Source organism: Cheilinus undulatus, linkage group 8 (assembly GCF_018320785.1).
Source record: "Cheilinus undulatus linkage group 8, ASM1832078v1, whole genome shotgun sequence".
NCBI classification, from domain to species: Eukaryota; Metazoa; Chordata; class Actinopteri; order Labriformes; family Labridae; genus Cheilinus; species Cheilinus undulatus.
In genome coordinates this window covers 24,737,706-24,763,743 of record NC_054872.1, presented here as the reverse complement: position 1 = coordinate 24,763,743, position 26,038 = coordinate 24,737,706, and the positions used below count along the sequence as shown (strand labels likewise).

General features: G+C 38.0%; 1 protein-coding gene across 2 annotated transcripts in view; it reads right to left on the bottom strand.

The window, feature by feature from the left end:
* The window catches only part of kcnn4 (potassium intermediate/small conductance calcium-activated channel, subfamily N, member 4), a 36,863-nt gene that overhangs the window by 6,864 nt on the left and 3,961 nt on the right, over positions 1-26,038 (bottom strand). Inside the window, exons 2-7 of one of the 2 annotated variants that reach the window (XM_041793356.1) lie at positions 18,529-18,630; positions 13,743-14,176; positions 10,221-10,356; positions 6,745-6,855; positions 2,976-3,097; positions 608-677 (exon numbers count right to left, since the gene is read on the bottom strand). In XM_041793356.1, the coding sequence (XP_041649290.1) occupies positions 608-677; positions 2,976-3,097; positions 6,745-6,855; positions 10,221-10,356; positions 13,743-14,176; positions 18,529-18,630 (975 nt within the window). The remainder of the gene's footprint in view (positions 1-607; positions 678-2,975; positions 3,098-6,744; positions 6,856-10,220; positions 10,357-13,742; positions 14,177-18,528; positions 18,631-26,038) is intronic. The other variant, XM_041793357.1, reaches the window with a different exon arrangement.

Below are 26,038 nucleotides of genomic sequence, written 5' to 3'. Positions count from 1 at the left end.
TAAATCAGCCCACATCCTTGCATTTTATATTTCTGATCATGTCTAGTCAGAATTTTTGCACCCTTTGCACATCTTGCAACTAAACTATCAATGCACAGACTTGTATATACATAAGAAATACTGACAAGAGTGTATACATATTCAAATCTTATTTTTTCTCTATAAAACACTGCTTACTTTTTGCACAGTTTTTGTTCTTGCACAAGCTAAAATGTGTTTTGAATGTAAATTATATAGGCTGATTTGTGTTCATCTGCTAAGGCCTTCAATTTTTCTGATTTTATTTTTTCCATTTAACTTTTGGTATGTAGGTAAGCTGCTACTGGATACCTTTAATTTCCCTCGGGATTAATAAAGTGTCAGTGTGTCTGTCAGTTTAGCTAATTTTTGGCTCGAAAATGCCTAAAAGTTCTGCACAGTACTGTATTATTCAACCTGGCTAACCATTACTAAAAGTACCCCAAAACTTTATTAAACTTTTCAAACTAGCTTCTTAAACAATAAAAAGCCTACTGTAAAGTGTTTTGTAAATGCTGTGTGTGTATTAGGAAGTTCTTTGTCATCATCTTCAACTGTTATTGAGCTAAAGTGACAGTTGTCATTTTACCTTCGGGAGGTCAACCATCTCACTGACGTAATCTCTCAATTTTCTCTGCTTGAGGCGTAAATGTCGAAATCTGTGCATGAAAAAAGATAGGGCAGATCTCAGACATTTGGAAGACTTTCAAACACATTTTCATTTTAATAACATTTATCAAAATGTTTTCCACAGGCATAGGGTGATTATAGCAAGATTATTTCTTTTCAAAAGAGGCAAGACAATGCAAACTCATACTGATTATGCTCTAATAAGAGCACCACAACAAAAGTTTAAAATGAATAATATTATAGCTACCATCTCTACAATACAGCAGCCACTCTCTAAAGATATTAAATGAATGGACTACTCTTAATCACAGAGTGTGGAGGTTCCTCCTGCGCCTACTTTCCACAGTGTGTTTATTTTTAGTGGTTATGCCCGGTGTAAGCAGGAAGTACAACCCTTCTACCGAGCCTAACACACACTCACACACATGCAGGATCCTGTTGTCAGGATAATGAACCAAACAGTCACACTTCTGGACTTCCTTTCTGGTGCACAGCACTTGTTCTTAGAAGAAGAGCTCAGGCACAATAACAAGAGGCAAAACTTAATGAAGAGCAGATGAAAAATCTTTTTATTGTAACAGTTTACTTATTTAAAACAGGATTTTAAGAGATTATGTGCATGATACTGTATATCATTAAAGAGTATAAATAAAAAGGTAATTTACAAAAAACAATTCTATGCATGTCTTAAAAACAGTCAAAATTGTCTCTCAATAATAAAAAGAAATTAGGTCTTTTACTGATATAATCTCCTGAGCGAGGCCTGCATTCCCACAAAGTCTGTCCCATCTGGCACATTTTGGTATCCAGAAAATATATTCAGGAAGCAATTTATCACACAACAATCAATTCCTACTTCAGAATTGTCCAGCCGTGGATTTTATATGAAATCACTATTTCCAAAATTTAACAATCACCATTATGTAGATTTTGTTGTGAGGAATGGGAAGACAAAAAGCATTTGTGTTTCTGTTGTCCATATATGACCAGTTTGTGGACTAATACCCGAAACTGGCAAAAGCCAGCCATTTAAATATCTTGAATCCTTCTGTTGGTTAAAGTTTTTATACTGGAAGCAGAATTAAGAACTATTTTGGTCATAAAAAGTTATTTCCTTTTGGGAAAAAAGCATCACCACAAACCTTAAACGTCACATATAAAGCAAAAGTACACTTTCTAGGCATTTCTAGGAATAATATGTGCCCCTGGCCTGTCCACAGTGTTCTTTTGTCTTCATGGTGTAATGGTAACCAGGAATACTGAATAACTAGTGACTGGACCTTCCAGACACAGGTGTCTTTATACTACAATCACTTGAGGCACATTCACTGCACTCAGGTGATCCCCATTTCACTAACTGTGAGACAACTACCACCAGTTGGCTGGGCCTCTGTTGAATTAGATCAGTCACTTTAAAGGAGGTGAATATTTATGCAATTACTTATTTTACCTTACATATTTTTTTGTTTCACTGACAATACCTTGTAGAAATCTGTTTTCTCTTCTTTGACATTAAAGAGGGTTTTCTATATTTTTTAATACAACAGCCACGTTATATTGATCACGAATATGACACACATTTACTCTACACGAAAAGCAGTCTGTAAACAGGCTGGCTGGCAGAGTCATGTTTCCACAAAATCTTTTAAAATTACTGTACCATGTCAACCCACATGGTTTCCCCACTCCATGCATGTTGTCTATATGGGGTAGGGTAACAGCCCTGTGTGTTTTACACCATTGCAGTTACACTCAGAGACCATGGGTGGATGCCAAAACATACAGAACCAAATTTCTACATAAAGTTGCTTTAAAATGGAAAGCAATTAGTTCCAGTGAACAGTGGGATAATATTAACCCTTGATTGTCTTTATCCCTCATATTTAAAAAAATCCTTTCCATTCTGGAGATAAGTGAATTACTGAGGACCCTATGCATTTTTTAAATCTTATGTCTTTCATTCTTGTCAAGGTCACTGCATCTGTCTTTTTTCTGTTTGTTGAAAGATTTCATTGTGTTGCCATCTATTTGTTAATCCTGTAACAATCTTATGTGTATTTTGCCCCTTCTAAAGAAATAAAAAATGTAATTTAATGAGCCTGTCATAAAGACATGGCCTGGATTTTGTATGACAAAAGGGCAGACCCTTCTTCAAACACACCCTGTCTGTACTAAAGAGCCAAAACAACCTAATTTGCTATCTTAAACTGTGGTCAAACCTGTTGACTCAAGATTAATGACCGCTAAAACACACACTAACTAAACCACTGTACATCCCACACACAGGCTCTGCATGACAGTTTTGTTTTTGTGTGACAGTAACTCACACTCTGATGGCCTCCAGTAGGCCCCTCTGGTGTCTTCGGTGCTCGCCGCGGTTGCCTATTGTTAGGTTTGAGCGGTGCAACAGCCAGCATTCCCTTAGCACATTAGCAGCAGCATGGCGGATCTGGCGAAGGGTCAGAATGTAAAAGAAATGATAGATTAGACATGGTTATGCAGAACGTTCCCCAAGATAAGGCCATCAAAACAAGGTCAGTGAAACTTGTATTATTTTTTGCAAAATCATACAGCTTTAAGAGAAGTTTTCTACAGATTCAAGTTCATATCATATTTTGGACAGGAAATAGAACTGTCATGTCATCTGACACACTTGATTCAATCAACATACTCTTTCCTGTTGAAACATTTGATAATTTTAGCTAAAAAGGACAGCAGAGATTTTGAGAAAATGCTTGTGTACAAGAATTTGACAAAGAGGCCATGCAGATAAAAACCAAGGTAAACCACTGCAACTTTTGTCCTTGATCACCTTTGTGCACTTTTCTCTTTGATCCTATTCATGTCTGTTTGTCTTCCTGCACAAATCACTGTAACAGCCCTGTGATGATGTCACTCTGGCCCTGTTGTGAGGGTTATTAATAGATGCTGTCAGTGTCCACATCCAGATGTCTTCCCTTGTTCCCGTCAGTGTAAATCTGGACTGAAGAATTCACACACAAACACAACAGTGCCAGCAAAAGCGCAAAGATGCACCTTGTGACAGGATGCAGCCAAGAGAAGAGAGGAAATGGTTGTATCCTCCAAAGCTGTGCACCTTTTGCAATCACACTCTGCTTCGCTTTTCGCTGAGAGGCTGTACAAAAAGCACAAAGTGAAACTAGAGCTTCACACTTTATCAGTAATTTATACATAACAATTTATTCTGAAGAAAGCCTTGTGGCCTTCTGACTGTCGTTTCTTGTAAGCTTTTGTTTATCACGCGCCTCCTTCTTGAGTCCTTTCCAAGCCTGCAAACACAGTAACTCCTCTGTAAGTCATTTCCACACAAACACGTACGTCAGCTCAAGCAGCTTCCTGCACCGTCCTGAGCTGACACACGTTTCTTTCCTGACAGAGCTCAGATGATTTCCCCTGGTTGACACCTCGAGATGCTATAAAAAGGTCCCACCTTTTTTCCCACACTGTCCTGTCCTCTGGTGTCTTTTATTTAAGGAAAGAAGGAAATTATATTAGGACTCAAAATCAAAACACACATGCTATACGGAAAGTAAGTGACGCTTCCATCTGACTGCTCCATCCGCTCAAGTGTTTCTCTTACTTGTCTGGCTACAGGACAGTCACCTCTGAAAGTAGGGCGGGAAGTTGACTGTTTATAAAATGTTTATGATTGGAAGTTTATTTGATTGGTAGATAAATATTATCTCAAAAACACGGCAAAAACTACATTCCAAATGTTCAGCTTCTCGGTATCACAGATGCCTCGTTTAACATTTTTATAGCTTTTGTAAAGTTTTAATGCATTCTGTTTTAACTGAACCTTGACTGAACTGCTTAGTCTGATGTTATGCTTGTTATGGTTTTCCAAATTTTTAAAAATCTGGTACATCGGATGGATGTTTTACCTTTTTAATTAGGCTTTTTCTGACAAAAGAAATTAAGACAAAACATCTTTCATGATTTCTACAGAGTAATGTCAATTAAACAAAATTATGTAAGGTCAATTAAGTGACTAAATATTCACCCCTTTAAAGTGACTGACCTAATTCAACAGAGATCCTGCCAACTGGTGCTAGTAATCTCACAGTTACCGAAATAAGAATCACCTGAGTGCAGTGATTGTCTCTCAAGTGATTGTAGTACAAGGATACTTATGTTTGGAAGGTGTAGTTACTGGTTGACCAGTATTCCTGGCTGCCATTGCACTATGAAACCAAAAGAACAGTCCAAGCAACTCAGAGAAAAGGTCAGGGGATCGATCCAAAAATTTTCCATGCCACTGAACATCACCTGGAGTTCATTATGGAATTGAAGGAATATGGCACAAGTGTAAATCTGCCTTGATCCGCCTGTCCTCAAAAACTGAGTGATTGTGCAAGGAGACTAGTAAGAGAGACCACCAAGACACTTATGACTTCTCTGAAGGAGTTACAAGCTTCAGTAGCTGAGATGGGAGAGACTCTGCATACAACAACTGTTGCCCGGGTTCTTCACCAGTTAACGCTTTATGGGAGAGTGGCAAAGAGAAAGACACTGTTGAAGAAAACTCAACTAAAGTTTGACAAAAGGCATGTTGGAGACTTCATGACCAAGCTGAAGAAAGTTCTTTGGTCTGATGAGACCAAAATGGTGCTTTTTGGCTTTTTTCAAATAAGCAGAGGTGGGAAAAGTATCAGACTATTGTACTCAAATAAAAATATTCTAGTTAAAATGTACTTAAGTAGAAGTAAAGTATTGGTCTATAAATCTACTCAGGTAAAAGTAAAAAGTAAATCATTGAAAGTTTACTCAAAGTACTGATTAGATACTTTTGATACCCAAAGGGCTTCCACTGTGAAATATGATCTGTCTTTAATGTGCAATAACAAAAAGAAACTAGGGCTGCAAGCAGCACTGAAGGGCCCTCGAACCCCAGCACATGTCAAGAGGGTTTTTCTGTAGGTCTGATGATGGTCCATATGCAGATCAAAAACCATTAGCCCAGGTTGAAAGGTGTGTGATGGCAGAATGTTCAAAGGTGGAAGAAATAGATCAATTAGCAGAAGGGGGTGCTGTGAAGTAGTGAAGAAATTGATGCATAAATTTATTCAGAGTAAAAGTGTCATCATCCCCATCATCAAGTTTGGTGATGATTGACATAAGCACTGCAGAGTTAAACAGAATCAAATAGTTGGCACACTTTAAAAAAAAAAAAAAAAAAGGTTTTCCAAGCTTGGGCTCCATTCATAACCCCGCCTCATGATGTAAACATCCAATTTACTCACAACAACTTTAGATCTCCACCTTGTCTAGAATAAGCACACAAAAAAAACTGGAGACAATCACTGATGCTGCCCAAAAAATACGACCTTTAACTGTTTGTAGGGTGTTTTTGGTATGTACACCTACACAAAAATCTATGCATACAGTACTTTGTGTACTATCTACACAGACTCAGTGCTGTGATTGCAGCCACAGGTGCATCTACAAATAACCAAATACTCAAAAGTACATCATCATCTCTTTGGCAAGAATCATAACTTGAACTCACCACATCCAAATACTTTACCATGACTCAAAGCCAGGTGTCGTTTATAGAAATAAAAAACCTATTCATTACAAATACTCTATTTTGCTTGAGTATTTTCCAAATCATACTTAACTTTTATTTTGTTAATTTATTTCTGATACTGTTCAGTGCAACACAGACTTTTTCAATCAGTCTGCACCTACACATGAGCACACACGTGATGTTCCAGTAACTTTGAAAACAGTAAACAGTCTCCATTGAAGGGAATTACCTCATTTATACAAGTTTCAAATTTCTGCAGAGTGGTGAATGAAAGGGAAAATACATTAAAAAAACATAACGGTACGGTTTGAAACATGAGTTAGCGGTAATATAAAGCATACAGGAAAAGTGGTAAAAAGTTCAAAAACATTTTTTGAACTGTTGTGTCTTTGAAGCAAAGCCAGTCTTTAGTGCAGAGGATAAGAAAAAGAGAAAAATAGCATGCATGCCACTTTAAGTTGTATTTCTGTTTGAGAACGAGTGATGCAAAAACAGTGTTTATATCATTAGAATCATAAATCAAAGAAAACATATTTTGCTCTCACCCTCTTGGAGATTTGGATATCCAGCATGAAGAAGTGCACATGTTTCTCTCCTTTGTTCAACGCCAATGTCTTGTTCACTACTGCCACCAGCATGGCTGTGCAGGCTACACCCTAAAGCCAAAGCACAAATACACACATAAGTGATGATTATCCATATATTAACCATCTTCCTGCCTTCACTAAAGTTTCTGTAAAGCATGAGTTCAATCCTGACCATGTTGGCTCCCTAAAAAAGACAGAACTCTAGAGAAACTGATGTTTCACTTTAAGAGACTGAATTTAGCCTAAACTTCTCAAGAGCAAGTCTCGCCCCTCATGGGAAAAGTGAATGTTGATCCTGATACCTCATATGGCTTTGTCTAATAAATCAAAGTTATATTTAAATGACTATGGAGCTGCTTTCCTTTAAGAATAGCTGTGTGCTATTGCTGGACAAGAAAACACTGAATGACTGTCTACAGACTGAATCCCATCCCCATCCACATGTAAAAGATGAATTATAAGACACACAGATTTTATTTTAACATGGAAGATGATGAAAGATAAGTCAGTTTTTACCTGTGTTCCTTATTTTAGCTTGCATTAGAAAAGGAGAAAGAAGAGGAGAGTGAGATGAAGCAGCAACATAAGAAAGCCCAAACCACCATTTGAAATGATATATTTCTTCTTGACTGTAACAGCGACTAAACATCTATCATTACACCGTCTATGAAACTTGGGAGGTACAAAGTCTTTCCATGGATCCATCCACACACAGTGATGTGATGCAAACAGTGTCGTCACTCCCTGAAAACAGCTGTGAAGCGAGTAACGGCTGGAATTGAGCTGAGCGCTCATACTACAGGTGTGAGGGCCCCAGTGACTGGCTCCCAGACCAGAGCGGCCCTGATGGGAGTAGGAAATTTATTTTTTCCAAATCATTGGCACAGGTTGGCACACCCTCCTGTTGCACTGGTGCCAAAGGCAATAAACCACCTAAAAATGGATATGGTGGAAAGTTTTTCCTTATAAGGGGGAAACTTATAAAAACACAGCAGCACATGGAGAGAAAGAGAGAGGGAAAGAGATTGTTTTCCACTCTGTCACAGAGGTGTCTGAACCAAAGCTGTGCCCACATCCAGGACCACGCTGATGACTGTTATCTGCTCCTACCAGAGCCTGACTCAAAGAACAAAGTCTTTCCCTCATCAAACTCATCAAATACACAATCCAACAAGTCCAAAACGCTCTCATGGACAAGTTGTGACCTGTACATTCACCACGCTATGAAATAATCATGGAACATTACGAGACGGAGATGTTTTAAAGTTAAATGCAAAGCCGGAACTACAGTCCAGACATGGCTGCTGCACTGTGTCACTCCGCCCAGTGGTTTACTCAAGAAATAGTTCCGAGTAATCCTAATGCATCCTGTTTAGCAGTCCACCCCAGAACATCCTCCCTCAGATTTAGGCTCACGGTCCCTCTGACAATGGTTAGCACAGCCCTATTGGAGTTGTGAATCCACCCACAGTCTTTCAACCCAAGCACTTCACCAATGTAATGAGATGCTTCAATTAATTTTTCTGTAAAGACCTTTGATCCATTTATTTTGTTCATTAGGCTTTTCTTCATAGTAAGGAGTCAACTGAAATATTTAGAAGTCATTCAAATAATTTGTTACAAAGATCATTATATCCTTTGTTCAAAGTTTTTTTAAAATCAGTTTTATCCTTTTCAGCAGTGGCTGACTCTGCATACAGATGTTCTGCATGGGCTGCACAGCGCCCTGACATCCCCCTTCCTTGGCTCTTTTTGTGTTAGTGCCTGGTACAGCCAAAGGACCTGCAGAAGGGAGCCCCGTCCATTAATTTAATGCTGAGATCTAAATCACACTCACACACACAAGGAAATGAAGGCATTCGTGTCTGTCAGCACAGCGAGGGTGTGCAGCCGGGCAAAGAGGGTGAAATGTGTCCAAGGTAACTAATGGAACAGGCTGGAATATAACAGGGGTGAAACAAACCAAACTGAAGTAACCCAGTATGAAATGGGAAGACTAAATAGGAAAATATGGTGAGGAAGAGTTTCTGCAGTGGAGCAAAACAGAAACAGCAGGGACTAAAACAAACCAGAGAGGATAATATGGAACAACACCAAACACAAAAGAGCAGCAGCATGGCATAACAATAAAACACAACAATAAAGAGCAGTTTAAATTTTGGCAGTGGAGGGGGGTAAAATGGAATAACAGGAAGTCCTCATATCAAAATAAAGAAAGGGAAAAGACAAGAGAAGATCAATAAGGGAAGAAAAATCGGGAGAAAAAAGTAACGCGAAAGTAAACCTACTGAAACAATGGAGAAAACAAAATTAAAGTAATAAAATTAATTTCTGATATAAAAACCAAGCAATTAACAAACAATGAGAAAGCCTAAACATTCTTATTGTGTTTCATAAACATCATGATGCACTGGATAAAAACTAGCTGTGATAACCATATTCTATATTTGACTTGATTTTTACCACTCTTATCAAAGAAACACAATTTAATTATATTTTATTTTTATTTCATTATGTTGTAGTACGATATAGCCATTTTTCAAAATGTAAAGCCCCTTTCTTAAAGTAGAATTGCTAATGTAAACAATGTGGATGGGCCCATTGACTAAAACATTGTGGATAGTAATGCCAAGCCATGATCTTCACAAATGTCAGGGTGCAAGAGAATAAAGTAAAAGAAACTGAAATAACTTTAAGGGGTAAATAATGGAATACTTGCAAAAAGGAAGAAAAAAGACAAAAATGTACTAAAAGGTTAATATGGCAGAAATTGGCAGATGTAAAGTGGTATAAAGTGGTTACAGCGAGGCAAACATGGGATAATAGCTTCAGAAATGGGTTAAGAAATGCAAAATGGGCAGAGAAATGATGAAAAGCAGTTAAAAGTTGCGAAAATCGGTTAAAAAGTGGCAAAAATGGGTTGAAAGAGACAAACACGGCAAAAAGCTTTAGAAATGGGTTAAGAAATTCAAAAAATGGCAGTAAAATGGTGAAAGTCAGTTTAACAGTGGCAAAAATTGGTAGAAAGAGGCAAACAAGTAATAGCTGTAGATAAAGAAAGGCAAAAAATAAAAATGAACTTTTTGGGCTTAAAAAACATAATGGGACAGTAAAAAGTGATATTTTTGATAACATGATGTGCAGGTTACTGTTGACTTATGAACTGAGTCTTTCAAAAAGTGAAATGTGAAACTAAGACTGAGTGTTAGTGGCCTTATTTTACTTCTCTGTGGCTAGGGGGAGATGTTGCAGTGGTTCAACTAAAGTTATATATTTGTACGTATAATGTTGTAATGTGATTTGAGTGTATTTTATACACCTCTTTTATAAGGACAGTTGCTTGTTTTTTTTTTTAATTCTAACAAACAGCATTAGAGATAGAATAACATCATCTGCATGTTATTGCATTCCCTTGGCAACCCACCCAACCTTACCATGACTCCAGTGAAGAGACACACAGCCTTTCCACAGCTGGTTTTGGGCGCCACATCCCCATAGCCTACTGTTAGAAAAGTGATGGCTATGAGCCACAATGCTGTGTTCATGTTGCTGGTCATTTCTTGTGTCCCCCTGCAAAAGAAGAAACAAGGACTGAGACTGTTTGAAATAAATGCACTCCCACAAATTCCAATAATTGATATTTGGTGCATAATCAGGTGACTAGAGGTTATAGCCAGGGCTACTTAATTTCAGGGCAGATGACATGTTAACTATACATACTTTCGGTTATGAGTTGAGTCTTTCTACTACTAATCTAATATAAAGATAAACAAAACATCTTTCCAGTGATGGAGGTTGATTTCAACCCAACATCTGGTTTTCACATACAACCAGAATGCAACATAGATGCAAACATGTTTATGGGTGATGTTAAACAAAAATGGGTTGTTGATACCAGCTCAATCTTCATTTCCTATTAAAAGCTGAAATTTTGCCCACTGTTGGATATGTTTTTGAAATTACACTGATGTAATGACAAGGGGCAAGGGACAAAGGGTTTGTAGCAACCCTACTACCTGCCCGGATGGCACTGTAGCCCATGTTTACCCGCCCTTACTCCTCCTTGAGAGTAAAGACTTTGCATTGGGGTATGTGTTACAGGGAACAGAACTTGTGACTGATGGCAGAAAACAACGGTGGTCCATTACAAGTAAGCAGCACAAAACATGAATGATATACTGCAACAGAATCGCTGTTTCCCAACATGTGTTTATCATTGCAGTCTTCACAACAAGACACATCCTGTTTCAAACATCAAAGTAAAGAATTTCTCTGGCTCTAAAAACTTTTGAAAATATTTAAGGCAATGTAAGTATTCAACTAAAATATAAAGCCCATAGTCATTTTTAATTAATTTAGCCATTACATTGCCAAAATTCTACACATGTTCCTCAGTAGCACTTTGTTTTAGTAGCCTAACATACCTAGTCAGTTTATTTTAATAAGTGGTAATTATCTTGCAATTTCTTAAGAATAAGGTGATAATTACATAGTTATAAGTTGGCATTTCACCGAGTAATGATTCTATCATTTTTTTCAAGATTTATTTTTGGGCTTTTTATGCCTCCACTGACAGAGGAGGACAGTGGACGGAATCGGAAACAGGGAAAGGGGAGAGCTGGGGAGAGGCATGCGGGAAAGTGCCACAGGCCAGATTCAAACCTGGACCAACTGTGTACATACGTGCCTTAAACCACTAGGCCACCTGCGCCCTGACTCATGATTCTGTAATATTAGGGCAGTATTTACTGATTAATAATGTATAAATTATCAAGTAGCCACCACTTCCCTCTGGGACTCACTCCCTAAAAATATCCATGTGATGTGGTGGTATTTTACCCTAACCCTAACCCTTGTAATATTGCTGCAGTTCTCTGGGAATTAGGTGGTATTTAATACAAAGTAATTTCTTAGAAATAAGACAATAATTTTCAATATACGTTGCTTGATAATTCCCTGGTCAATTCTTTATTTTGGCCCACTATATTAAAGCAAGTCCTTCCTGAATAATTGTCAAGTAATCTTTAGGTTTAGGGGGGTTAGGGTTAGGATAAGGGAAGGGTTAAGGGTTAGAGTTTTATGATAAGGGTAAAATTTCACCTAATTACCAGAGAATTGCCACAATATTACAAAGAGTTACTTTATAACTAATACCTTATTACTAGGTAAACACTTCTTTAATATTACCATATTTCTGCACTATAACTTGTAAAATGCCAACTTATTACTAGGTAATTACCACCTTATTCTTGAGCAATCACTGAAAATGGCCTCTTATCACTATTAAATTAGTAGGTAATTAGGGCCCACTAAAATAAGGTGCTACCTGTTCCTTTATAGCAAAAAAAAAAAAAAAAAAAAAAAAAAGAAAGTCTTGTTTATGATTACACACCATTGGGAAATTCATTATTCAGCACTGTCATGTTTCTCAAGCCTATCTACACATTGAAAGAACAGATAACTATCTCAACTTCTGCATGTCAATATGAGTCAATGAACACTAGCTCAGAGGCTCTCCAAGTCACACTACAATTAAAACTACAGTTAAAACAAAGTTAGTGGTGAAACTTTTGGTAAAAAAAAAATCTTTAAAAAATAATCCAAAACAAATCCATCAGTAAAAAGTAAAGAAACAAAATGAGCATTTGCTACAGCATTGAACAGTTTCCTCACCCATCAGTTTGAGTGTGACATAGTTTACCAGATTATGGACCTTTACAAAGAATGAAACATCCACTTCCTGTTCACAAACTAACTCCTGAGTTTGATAAGGGAGTGATCTTTGAATCAACAGTATTATCAGTGATGATGTCTGAAGTACAGAAGCTAAAACATCATAAAGCATGTGCACACACAGCAGAAACCACACAGTGTGTAAGTGCTCATCTGTCATCTGGATTAAAAAATGAAGTGATGTTTAAAAATGCTGGTGTATAACAATCAAGTGTTGAAAGGTTTGTTGGTCTTATCAACATTCAGTAAAAAGCCTTTTTATTACTCCTGACAAGTAAAAACATACAAGACTGGAACATGTGAAGGAAAAACCTCCCATTAGAGTTCAAATGAACAAATGACCTCACGCTGTTTAAACAAAGTGTAGAGGATAACACTGACGTTTAGTTGGCAGGCGTCAAAAAGCAATTTAGTTAGAGTAACTAAACACAAAATCATGATTATTATTGCAGTTGTTTCATTCCATTCTGATCAGGAAAGTCAAATTGACCATCAAGATTTCCGGAGGAATGTTAAACTTGTACTCCCAATGTTCATATGTGTGTGATAGGGAATGTAGAGACGGTCACTCAGAGGGGTCTGTCATCCCTCAACTGAAAGGTCAGGGGTTCATCCCCTAGTTTCTGCAGGCACATGTTGATGTGTCCTTGGGCAAGACATTTAACCCTATATTGCTCCCTCTGCTATGTCAGTGTACAGTGCTACATACAAAGTTTTCACCCCCTTGGATGTTTTACCCTTTAATTCGTTTTTATAAATCAGTCATGGTTATTATAATTTGGCTTTTTGACAAAAAAATAATAACCACAACAACAAAACCCTCTTTAATGTCAAAGTGGAAACAGATTTCTACAAAGCATTGTCAATTAAACAAAACTATGTAAGGTTAATTAGCAACTGCATAAATATTCTCCCCCTTTAAAGTGAGTGATCTAATTCAACAGAGGTCCAGTCAGTCTCAAAGTCAAGTGACTGTTGTATAAGACATGTCTGGAAGGTCCAGTCACTGGTTAATCAGTATTCCTGGCTACCATGAAACCAAAAGAACACTCCAAGCAACTCTGAGTCTTTGCCAACTGAATGAAATGAAGGGATCTAGTTTTTGAGAACATTATGCAGTAATTGCAGTGTGGATAAAAGAAATACACAATGCTATTGTTGAAAACTTGCATATTGTGACTAATAAAACCATAGCTTCAGAATCATTGCAGCGTCTCTCTTACCTCTCACAGAGAGTAAGCATCCAGGACGCACAAAGCCAGAAGAAAAGGATGAACACCAGCAGCGTGCGTGCAGGATATTCATTCATCAGTACTTTGAGAACAAAGCGGAATGTGAAGTTGATGTTGTTGAGGGAACCGATGCTCCTGTAGGAGGCACTCAGCAGGACTTTGCTGTGCAGCAGGATGGCTCTGTGCACCAGGTAAAAGCGCAAGAACATCAGCACTGATAAAAGCAAGTCACCGTCCATCATGCCTGCCCCGGGCTCATTGGAAACACAAAGCCGAGGGGGGGACGAAGTGGCATTACGTCCGATCTCCCGGAATGAGCCAACAGGATGGATGACACAGACCAACAGCTCCAGAATGATCACGAGAATCCTGTGGCTGGTCATGGCTATTCGCCAGTCCACCTGGTTATGATCAATGATGAACAGCTGGAGGACAGAGGACAGACACAGATTATGAGGAGGGAAAAGAAAAGAATAAAAAATCTGATGGAAGTAAAAGTAAAAGTTCAGGCACATCTTCATGTTATGGAAATGTAAACCACCTGGAAATCATCTTTGTGAGGATGTGGACATTTTTCTGGTGAAAAGGATAAATCCTCTTTCCCTGAGGTATTAATAAATCTGAAATACAAAGACTGCACATCTCTTCATGGCTCCAGTTTTATTAGTTATTATTCTATTACTAAAGGTCACATATTCTGCAAAATACACTTTCTCAGGATTTTCTAACAAAAATTCCCCCAAGAATCAGAAAAATCCAACCATTCACAAACAACCATTCCAGGTAGAGAGATTTTTTATTTTAGTAGTTTTGAGCATGTGTCCTTGCCCTTTTTAGCTGAAATTTTATCCCACATGAAAACAGCTATGAGCAGCCTTGACTTTATTCCCACCAAATTTCTCAAAGAGGTTTTTAGCATGGTTGGGCCAGGTATTTTATCAGTAATTAATAGTTCTTTGGCAGAAGGTGTAGTTCCCTCTATTTTTAAACATGCAGTGGTCCAACCTCTTTTAAAGAAACCAACCTTGACCCCTCTGATTTAATCATTTTAGGCCTATTTCAAAAACAATTTTTATCCAAAGTTTTAGAAAAGGTGGTTTCTACACAGCTTTTATCTTTATGTCTCACAATAACCTCTTTGAGAAATTCCAGTCTGGTTTTAGAGCAGGTCACAGCACTAAGATGGCCCACCTCAAGGTGACCAATGATTTGTTTTTAGCGGCTGAGAGAGGGGAGGGAGCCATTTTAATTCTTTTAGATCTCAGTGCAGCTTTTGATACCATTGATCACAACATTTTAATAGAACGTCTTAGAGACTGGGTGGGCATCAGGGACACTGCTCTTAGCTGGTTTTATTCTTTTAGAGCGAGCCTTTGTGGTAACCATAGGTAATCACTCCTCCTCTACCTCTATTCTTACCTGTGGTGTATCGCAAGGTTCGGTTTTAGGCCCTGTTTCATTTTCTATTTATATGCTGCCCCTTGGTCAAATAATCGAGAATTACAAAGTCTCCTTTCACTGCTATGCAGACTACACACAGAAATACCTGCCTCTGAGGACCCGAGAAGCCTAGCTGCTGTTACAGACTGTTTAAAATATGTAAACTGTTGGATGGCACAGAACTTTTGCAACTTAAAAACTCAAATTCTGAAATTTTATTGTTCCATCCCCACTACTCCCCCTCCATCAACAGCCCCCTTGGTCCCCTAGCAGCAACAAACATCAAACCCACTGGCAGAAATTTAGGTGTGCTATTTGACAACAATCTCTCATTCAATCATCACATAAAATCAGTTGTTTAATCTTGCTTCTATCAATTATGTACCATCTCCAAAATAAAAAACAATACTGACTCAACAGGACCTGGAAAAACTCATTCACGCTTTCATCTTTTCCAGATTATTGTAATTCACTCCTCTCTGGTATCTCCCATAAATCACTCTCTCACCTCCAAGCAGTACATAATGAAGCAGCGAGGCTTCTCACTGGTTTTAACAGACGACATCACATCACCCCCCTTTTAGCATCTTTATATTTGGCTTCCCGTCAGCTTTAGAATTGATTTTAAGATTTTACTCATTACTTTTAAATTGCTGAAAAGTCTGGCCCCAATCTACATACAAGAACTTTTAACCCCCTATGAGCCAACCCGCAGCCTTAGATCCTTGGGCGGGGGCTTCCTGGTCATTCCGAAGTCGAGACTCAAATCTAAAGGTGATGGAGCCTTCTCCATCAGAGCCCCTCGACTTTTGAACGACCTGCACGAGGAGATATGGCATGCAGGATCACTGACATCTTTTAAGGCACTTCTTAAAATTCATCTTTATAGACTTGCTTTTATGTGATGTCGTCCTCTTCATATTGGGTTTTTATCTTCTCAAATCTTTTTCGACCTCATTTCAGTTTCTAATCATATTTCATTTCCTCTCCATCTTTTAATCACCTTTACTACCTGCCAACCTCATTTTAATTCCTCGCCCCTTGGCTTTTTTAACCACTACTGTTTTCCTCACTTTATTGCTTTTATCTCGTTGTCACTTCCCTTTTATTTGCAATGATATTTGCCAATTTTACTGCTTTACCATTTTAGAGCTTGTTTTATTCTGCTTTATTTATCTATTTCTTCCCCTCTTTATTTACATTTTACTGACCTCTATTGTTTAGCTCTTGTTTTTGATTTACGACTCTTTGTTTTTCTTTTAGCCTCTCATGTCTTAAATTTTTGTCCTCTCGGTCTCAGCCTGTGCAGCTGGGTTTCTGCATTGCCTGGGTTCCAACTCAGTTTTATTGTTTTTATGGTACTTGATGTCTGTGTCCTGCCTGCATCCTGACGAGGTCCACAATGTCTTAGTTGTGTAGTATCGCATGATGTTGGCACTCTGATCGTTGTCTGACATGCCTTAGTTTGCATGGCATCACATGACATCTGGGTTTGATGTATTTTGATGCTGATGAATTATTATCTCGATCATGTTTTGGTTAAATTCTTTAATTGTTTTGGATTTTGCTGATGTTGTCAGGTGTCATTTGTTCTGTCTTCTTTGTCCTTTATTTGGGTTTGTTGCTTTGTTCTTCTGTTTGCTTCTACACATGTCAAAGCACTTTGTAAACCCAAGTTTTTAAAAGTGCTATACAAATAAAGTTATTATTATTATAAACAAGGTCTGATAGTTACATCGATGAAATAACCACATTGCAAGCAGACTAAGCATAATTTCATATACAAAATAGAGAAAGAGGTCAGGGGTCTAATCCAGGATTAAATTATGTATAGAAGTAGTTACAAGAATAGTGGCTCGTTTTAGCATCATTAGCTTCAGCTAAAGCTAACATAGCTATGGTAGCTATGTAATTAACTTAGCTATATTTAACGTAGCTAAGTTAGATTTAGTGTGAGCTTAAGCAAATGTATCTAAAGCTAACTTAGCTATGTAGATAACAAATACATAGTTTACTTAGCTGCTTCATTAGCTTAGCTTTAGCTCTGTGAGCTACATAGCTCAGTTAGCTAGTTAGCTACCTACCTAGCTATCTATGTAACTTACGCAGCTATGTCAGCTCCGTAGCTCCGTAAACTATGTGGCTACATTGTCTACATAGCTTATGCAGCTACATAAGCTACGTTTTCTGCGTTAGAATGTTTTCCTGGAGGAGGAGCTTTCTTCTTGTAAGCAGACCATTTACTTGACCTTTTTTAACGTTTTGCAATCAGGTTTTGCTGGTTAGGATTTTACCTTTTCACTTTTGGTGTCCTAACCGTTACCTTAACCCTAATTGGAAGTTTAATCCAATTTTATTTTTAAAGTTTTAACATGTATTTCCCTTCTGAGAGAGAGCATCTCAGATGAAAATTCTGTAAACTTTACTGTCAGAGATATATAGTTTGCAGCCCAGGCCCTCAACTCTCTCTGACCCCAATAGCATCCCCTTTGTGACACCCTGGAGGGGTTAGGACCCCCGCTTAGAAAACACTGATCTAGAAACACCTTGCTTTGATAAAAGAAATGCTTTGCAAGAAGAAGGGACAAGATCACTATATCTAAAGTAAAAAAACAATATTCTCAGACCTTCTTCCTCACTGATCTAGGTTTGAGTTGATTCATTGTAGTGTACTTGACTTTTGACATTAAAAAAACTAAAGCAAAAACACTGTATGTGTTTGGGCCTCCACCCTTAACTCCTTATCTCTTCTTCACACTTGCCTGAACCCGATCCGTATCACACACACTCCTACAACCACACACCCATACACACACACACACACACGTGACTTCCAACTAAACTGAAAACACTGAAGGTGAGAGTATAAACCCAGCGGTCTGACTGAAAACAGACAAAGATGGGATGAAAGTAGTCGAGTGTATTTGTTGTTTGACTGGCGCTTTATTGAATAAGCATGCTGTGTGTAAGTAAAAGAGTGTTTACTCTGTTTCCTTTCACTGAATTACCAAACAGCGAAAGTCAGCCATGAGGTTTGGAAAAATATTGACGCTGCAACACTGTTCATACTTGAGGTTTTCATCCAAGTCTTTTTAAAGCAGAGAGCAAATACAACAGAGATGATCAGTGTTGAGGCTATCATCAGTGGACCGAGAGCTCCTTCATGAAATATTCCCAAAAAATTACTCAGTTTAAACAAGCTAAATTAACAACAAACAATGCTGCATAAATTGGATACGCACTGAATATGGCAGGCAACATGCTTAAAATCAACAAAAACTCTCACATCACAATAACTGAACTGTTGGAAACAAGGAGAAAAGGCAAACATACTCACCCTGATGTCTTTATAATGGAAAGCTATAATAAGAGCCAGGAGACACCCAGTGGACAGGGTGATGGAGGAGTTGATGATGATTAAGGCGACGTACAGGCTTTCCTGGGAAGGAAATAACAGGAAAGGGAGGTATGACTTTGTTAGACAGCTGAGATTCGTCTAAATTGTTTTCCATTTTTCATCAGTGTTTGATTAAAAGGCACCTAGACTGTCACATGATATGCCAGAGAGACTGTTTCACTATCCATAATACTAGATATGTTTCACATCAATATGAGCAACACCCCATAGAAGGTGTCTGGGAAAAGCAGAACCTTCAAAAAATAATCATCAAAATAAATAAATAGCTCTGAGGGTGAACTTCACTACATGAGCTCGACAAGCAGCTGTTGTCAGGCATAATTCTTCACTATCAGTGGAGCCAGTTGGTAGATCAAACTCTCGCTGAAGCTGGCCAGTAGAAGAGCTAAAACATCTTTTCCATGAAGAAAGGCTTTCAGTGTGACTATTTGTTGGTATTTTTTTAACAAAGAAATGTTGCAGAGGGGTCTGGCTGCAGACCATACATCTCTGACAGCCCCTCTTACAGACCACTTAAGATGCTTGAGATCTCTGTCTGAATGAAAGTTCATGCTAAAACATTCTAAATAAAATTTGATTTAATCTCCGTTTAGGGTCAGGGTTAGGGTTAAGGCAACTGTTAGGATACCAAAAGTCAAAATTTTAAATTCTGACCTGAAAAATCTGATTACAAAACATTAAGTGAAGAAAAAACCTCCATGAAAACATTTTTGTGCAGCAAATGCAGCTTATGTAGTTCTGTTAGCTGCTTAAGCTATGTAGATAATGTAGCTACATAGCTAACATAGCCACACAGCTAACAGTCCTAAAGTTAAACTCACAAAGCAGCTACGTAAGTTACATAGCTACGTTAACTTTAGCAATGTTTACTAAAGGTATTATTGCTAAAGCTTACGTAGTAACATTAATTACATATCCAGCTTAGCTATGTTAGCTTTGGCTAAAGCTAATGAAGCTAAAGCAAGCCAGCATTTGTGTAACTGCTCCTAAAGGGGTTGATATCTTGCAGTGTGGTTATTTCATGAATGTAACTGCTAGATTTTGTTTATGAATAAAGTTGAATTTTTAAAAAAAAAAATCCAAAACTGGAAACATGTTGAATTGGAAAATGATGGCACTTGATAATATAAATGGTGGTCAGTGAAGTGATTAGCTGTATCCATGCTAATCTCTTCACTGGCAGCAACTGTTTACATGCTTGCAGAAGCCTACTGCCAAACCACGGCTGTAGCTGAAGGCTCCCTGAGCTGAGCAGTTGCTTGGACCTAGGCATGTCTAGGATGTAGAGCTTTGTGCTACTAAGTTATGTGTGTCATAGTGTATTTTTTTCTGTGATGTTTTAATTGTGGCCTTCAAAGAGACTGACATGAATTAGCTTTATGCTCATTCTGATACAATGCATCAAATGGCAACATCTATGCATAAGACTGAACTTGGACTCTTTAAAAACAAAATGAAATAAAAATACAATAAAACAGATAAAACAATATTGCTAGTAAGACAGAGGTAGAAAAAATAGAATTCTACCAAAGAATGAGAGCTTCTAATGCTTTTACTGGTGATAATTGATAAATCAGATTTAAATAGATGCACTATACAATATGATACAATACCATATGATAAGAATACATGACCAATCATAATGATAATATATCATATAGTAAATATTTGATTACTGATTAAGTCATACAATGGTACATAAGTATAAGTCACAAAATATCAAGGCAGTACTAAATTCTCATCTTGATTTATGTTAAACAGTTATTGAATCACAGGTGCAAAGTCTTGATATTAAAATTTAAAAAATGTCCCTCTTAACACATTTCTCTCTCACTTTGACTCACTGCATCACTTATTTATGACTCCTCAGAGTGGCACCAATTACATGAATGGTAGTAATGTGAACAAAAGGTCATTGGCCAAAGGCAAAAAAGACAGCAGGAAGATGTTGGACATCAAGAAAAGTCAAAGGATATCATACAGTACCGTATTGTACTATACCATTACATATCGTACAGTATCATACGTATTGTATCAGATTGTATTGTATCGTACCATACTGTACAGCACCGTAACATCCCATACCATAATGTATCGTATTGTATCGTATCGTATCATACTGGCCAAATTTAAATATCATATCTCTGATACATTTGTAGATCAGTATTTAGACAGCCGATACAGAATGAACCCTTAACTATTTTGTAGTTGTTTATAAGATCTTGAATTCAACCAAAATTCGAACATTAACTGTTGAAAGTGAAAATAATCGTTCTGAAAAACTCTTTTCATACTACTTTGCTCTCAGCAGGTTAAATAGCACCCACACCCACCATGCACCAATCTCAGAGCAACTGATGCAGTGTCAGTGGAAGGTTTTTAACGGGAAGTTCAGTTTTATGTGGTTTACAGTTAAAAAGATAATTACAAACTTTCAAACTTGAGGAAACTTGAGCATGTAGGTGGTATGGCGTGACGTAGGTTGGCAAGGTGTGCGGCTTTCCACAGTTTCTCACGTAGCATCCACACCATGCCTGTGTTTCATCCAGGGCTTATTAGAAGCTCAACATTTCAACAGATTCCATAACAGAGACTTCAACAACATCACTTTGCCGAGTTTCTAAATTTGCTTTTGTGACTGCTTTTTCTTTTGGAAACAGTCATTTCTAGCCCGGCGAAGATAATTTAGGTTAACCTTAACACGGATTGTTACACACAGCCTTGGATGAACAAGGAGCCACCATCACCAGGACGGGCCACCCAGAGCAGAGTGAAAAAAATAGACTAAAACACTGGATACAGAGCAAAGGAGGTGGTCTGGCTTGTGTGTACTGTAATAAATAAATACTTTCCAAAGAAATAATTCATGCAGCTGACTTTAGTTTTCAAATTTGGCTGCTGGTCAGCGGGGTTTCATTAGCTTTTCTACACACTTTTCTAAATATCTCCTGTGTCCTGTATTCAACTGAAAGAAAGGCCAACAATTAGTCACCCTAACAATGGTTATATTACAGTAGAGAGACAAGTCATGGGAAGGGTGACAGGTTAAACATTCAAGCTTTAGTTAATTAATCATTGTCTTGCTAAAATCACCAGAGGATGCAACAGATATGTTTGGTGAGAATCAAGAGCCTTCAGAGAGCAGCAGACAGTGTACAGGACAGGTGTGGCTGGTAGACTGTCAGAGAAGAGCAAAAGTTCCCATCAATACCCCTCTAAAACCTCAGATGAACAGGATAAGTCTGCACAGCAGCCTGCAGAACTACTCATACTCATACTTTTTAGGGACTATTAGGAGTAATGGTCTTCTTTCCTATGAATCATGTAACTCTTGATGGTGTTGCCCTGGTTCATGACCTGCTTCTTTTGGTGTAAGCCTCCTACAATTCCAACAATTCTCTTACGTTTGATCGTGAAAACAGAACAGTTTGTCCAACAGGTGTCTTCATTTGGTTGGTAAAATGATCTTCTCTGGGTGTACTTGATATCAGAATTAAGCTGATTCAACACAACATATACACATTTGCTTATGACATGGACTGTCTTTTTCATGATACATTATTTGCAAATGGACCGATGTTACTGCAAGTTTTAATGTTTCAGTCTGCAATTTTGTTAGTGATGTCTTATTTCCCAAGTGCATCTTCTGTGAAAGTCAAAGTCTTAAGAAAAGCTCAGTCTGTTTATTCAAACAAGCTCATTTCAAACGGAACGCATTAGTCTCAAGCGTGACATCATTCCCGGCTCTGACATCTGAACTCCAAGGTAAATAGGATGCAGCAGAAGTACCATAATGATGACTCAGTGTAACATTTTCTGATTTTTTTTTAAAAATATGTAAATATCTAAGAATTTTACATTGGCACCAGTTAAGAACCAGTACACCCAAGAAGTCTTCTAAGAGATGTCAAGGACAATTGGAACAACGATGTAGTGTGCAAATCATCAAAGACAGACACACTGCCAATTATAGTAGTAAGAATCCCTATAAATACTGAAATCAGTGTTTTTAGGTAACTTTAGAGTCTGATTCTGGTTCAAGTGGCTTAAGAATGTATGGCTGGACAGGTCCAGTAGAGCAGCCAGATGAACCCTTCATAGTCACATAGTAAAAGTTTTTAACAGTGGGTGAGTCTTTCCCACGAGTGGGTGCGGTTTTGGGGCATTCAAAGAAAACTTCCACTGTATCCCGGATCAAAGATTAATGCTTCTTTAAAAAACAAAAGTATATATTTTGTTTTTTTCCAACACTGAAGTCTGGCCTGATGGTACATTATGGTAACCTGACACGCCAGATGGATGTGTTTCACACATCCATCTGGAAAACCTCCGATAGACAGCGTTTGGAAAAGGGCAGAGCTTTTGGAGCAAAAAAACTCTGAGGGTGAATGGATGGACGTTCTGTCTGTCGCACCCTTACAGGCCAGTCTGAGCATCGATACACATGATGTCGTAGCCGCTACCAAGGTGTGTGTGCCCCGCTACTGAGGACCAAACTCTATACAGAACTGCATAACGCGAACCACAGCAACTATAGACATGTCAGGACACACTTTTTGTCATTTTTGAAAAGAAAACAACTCACTGCTGTTCTTTGTTCTTCTTTTAAGAGAGAAATTACATCAAGTTCTGATAAAACAGACACTTTAGCAGCATCCACGTTTAGTGATGCACGATAAGTTTTTTTTAACCCATACAGATAACCAATAATTTCCTACTCCTGATGGCCGATAACTGATAACAACAGATTTTTTTTTTCAATTGTTGATTTAACAAAAGAAGTTTATTTGCTTTGCTTTTATGCTTAACAAATGGAGATATTTGGGGGTCTGTTTTTTTTTCTGCTTAAGCCAGAATTAAAGCGAGCTGATGTTTTACATAAAGATTAAAAATATGCACTGATATAAGTCATATCAGAAATAGGTTAAGAATGTAAAGTCCATGGTGGTCTGTGGCTAAACTTCTGTTCCTAACGTCAATCAGACTGAATGAAACCACATCAAACAGAGCAGGTAGGTATACATCTATGAAAGTAGCGATGGATCAGGAGACTGTCAGTCTGATTTTGTTAGTTATACTTATCGGCCCGATAGTTATCCTGCACCAGCCCGATAGTTATCATGCACCCCTATCCAAGCTAATCTCTTCTGCCATAATTGTACTGGCCTCTTGTCGCTGCTTGCTTACGTCAAGTACTGCCCCTCGACGCTGATTGGTCCTGTCACTTTCTAACCGGTCCCAAACTGCTCAGATGAGAGCTTTGCAAGATGGATTCGCCAGTGAGAAACACAGAAATCTGCTTTGCAAAGTTAACATAAAAGGGCTTTCTCCAAGCACTAGCTGTCAGCTAATCAGTCAACTACTCACTTAATCACTAATGGCTGCCTTTCTGAATTGTTGACTTAACATAAATAGCAAAATATTGGAGTGTTGATAATTCAGTGTTAAACATTTCAGTGTTGTTTTTTTACCCCAAAAGTGTAATTCTGACTCCATTCTGAGCTAAGCAGTCTTCAGTGGTGGATTTATTTGAAAGCGTTGATCCATCAGTGCTAGCCCAACTCTGTAGAGTGTTGATTGATTTAAGATGGACTTTTCCCATCATGCCATTGGGTAAAGTGTTTCGATGGGTTCTGTACAGTGATCACTGTTTGAAATAACTTTGCTCATTTTTTTTGGTGGATTGTTGTTGTTTTTCATGTTAGATTCTTTTGTACCATGCATGATGATGACACCCCAGCCTTTTACAGGTGTTCAACATGAGGTGGCAAAGTCAATTTACTTGGAAAGTGTGCTGAATACCTAAATTAACATACAGGCAAAATGAACTAACAAATGTTGAAAGTACACTTTGAAGTTTAGTTACATATGAGCATTAAAATATAAACACTTTCCTCTTCCAAAGAGTAAATTTACACATCGAATAGCTCGTATTAATCAGTATGAAAAGAAGGCATAAACAGAGGATGAAAAGGGAAAAATTAAGTTAAACTTCACACTATGTTTTTACTTGATCACATATTGAGAAATATTCTGATAAATACAGGATCATCATGCTCTACTTTTCAGTCTCATACCTGGACATGGTTTTTGGATGTAAAGTCTGAAAAGTCAACAAAGGGCTGTACATAAGAGTACAAGAGGCTGCAGCAGGTTAAGGTGTACAGTCCTGCCTCTAGTACAGCTAAAGCCGAGACAATCTTTTAGACTGGCTATGCAAACACACTAATCATATGCTAAATGATGTGGAAAGATAGCCTGAAGTACTGGGAGCAATCTTGCTGTAGGGGAAGAGGTGAAATGTGGAAAAAGGTTCCACAAATAGACCTGTTTTTTCCTGCATTTCCATGAAAAGGTATGCTTGAAATATAACCATAGACTTGCCTGAACTTTGGAAGCCTTGCAAAGATGTCATATTTTGTAAAGACAGTCCATGAGTATCTGCATGGGTTATAGATGTCACAACTCACATAAAGTTAGTTAGTTAGTTTAGTTTATTTATTTAATTTATACATAAAGTATAAAGATGAATGTCTACAGCCACCGTTAGATCAGCGTCTCCAAAATAATATGCTTTAACCATGGCAGACAACACTTTTCCAGTGCTTCAGCATTTCCATGGTACCTTAGCTGATTCCTGTTGTTAGGAGGAGACAGACACCACCTGTTCCTGGTTGGATTTAAAAACTGGAAGAGCAATGTCACATTCATGCCAGCACTGTTAATATCACGAACATGCTTCCCCAAGTCCAACTCTTTTTACAAATGCTTTATTTCAATAGGTTTCTCAAAAGACTGGCTGATCTGAGTGAGAAATGTGCAGCTCTTTGACACTGTAATCAATCACTGACTTCACAGCATGGAGGTGGTCTAATGTTTTGCGGCATGCATGAGAACTTTTTTCCACATGTGGAGCTGGCGTGTGCTAGAGGAGCTCAGGGGGAAGTTAATAATTTGTTGATTGTGAGGCCTGGCATTGTTATCCACTGAGATCTGCATGTTAATGTCATGAGTCTGAGCTACCAAATAGTGTGTCTGGAAGTGGAGGAACTAATCAGTGGGTCAGGGGGGGTCAAAACCCAGGTGCAGGTTCTCCTGGTGTGCTGCATGCATGGGGCTGGGACTGTCTGCTAATCAAGGAACTGTTATGACAGTAAATGGAGCAGTTATGTAAGGATATTTTTCGGCTGCAGTAACAAAAAAATGCACGACTAAATTAGAAAAATGTATAAAAATGTACATGTTTTCATAGCCCACATTTTTCATTTTTTTACTACTATTTCATTCAGGGATGTGCGTGATTTGTCAACCAAACGATTTAAATCCTCAGCTTGCATTGATTAATACAATTTTTTATTAATTCAAGACTACAATGTTGGCCAAATAAACTTGTCAGTAGCTAAACAGCAGCTCCAGTTAATGGTTACTG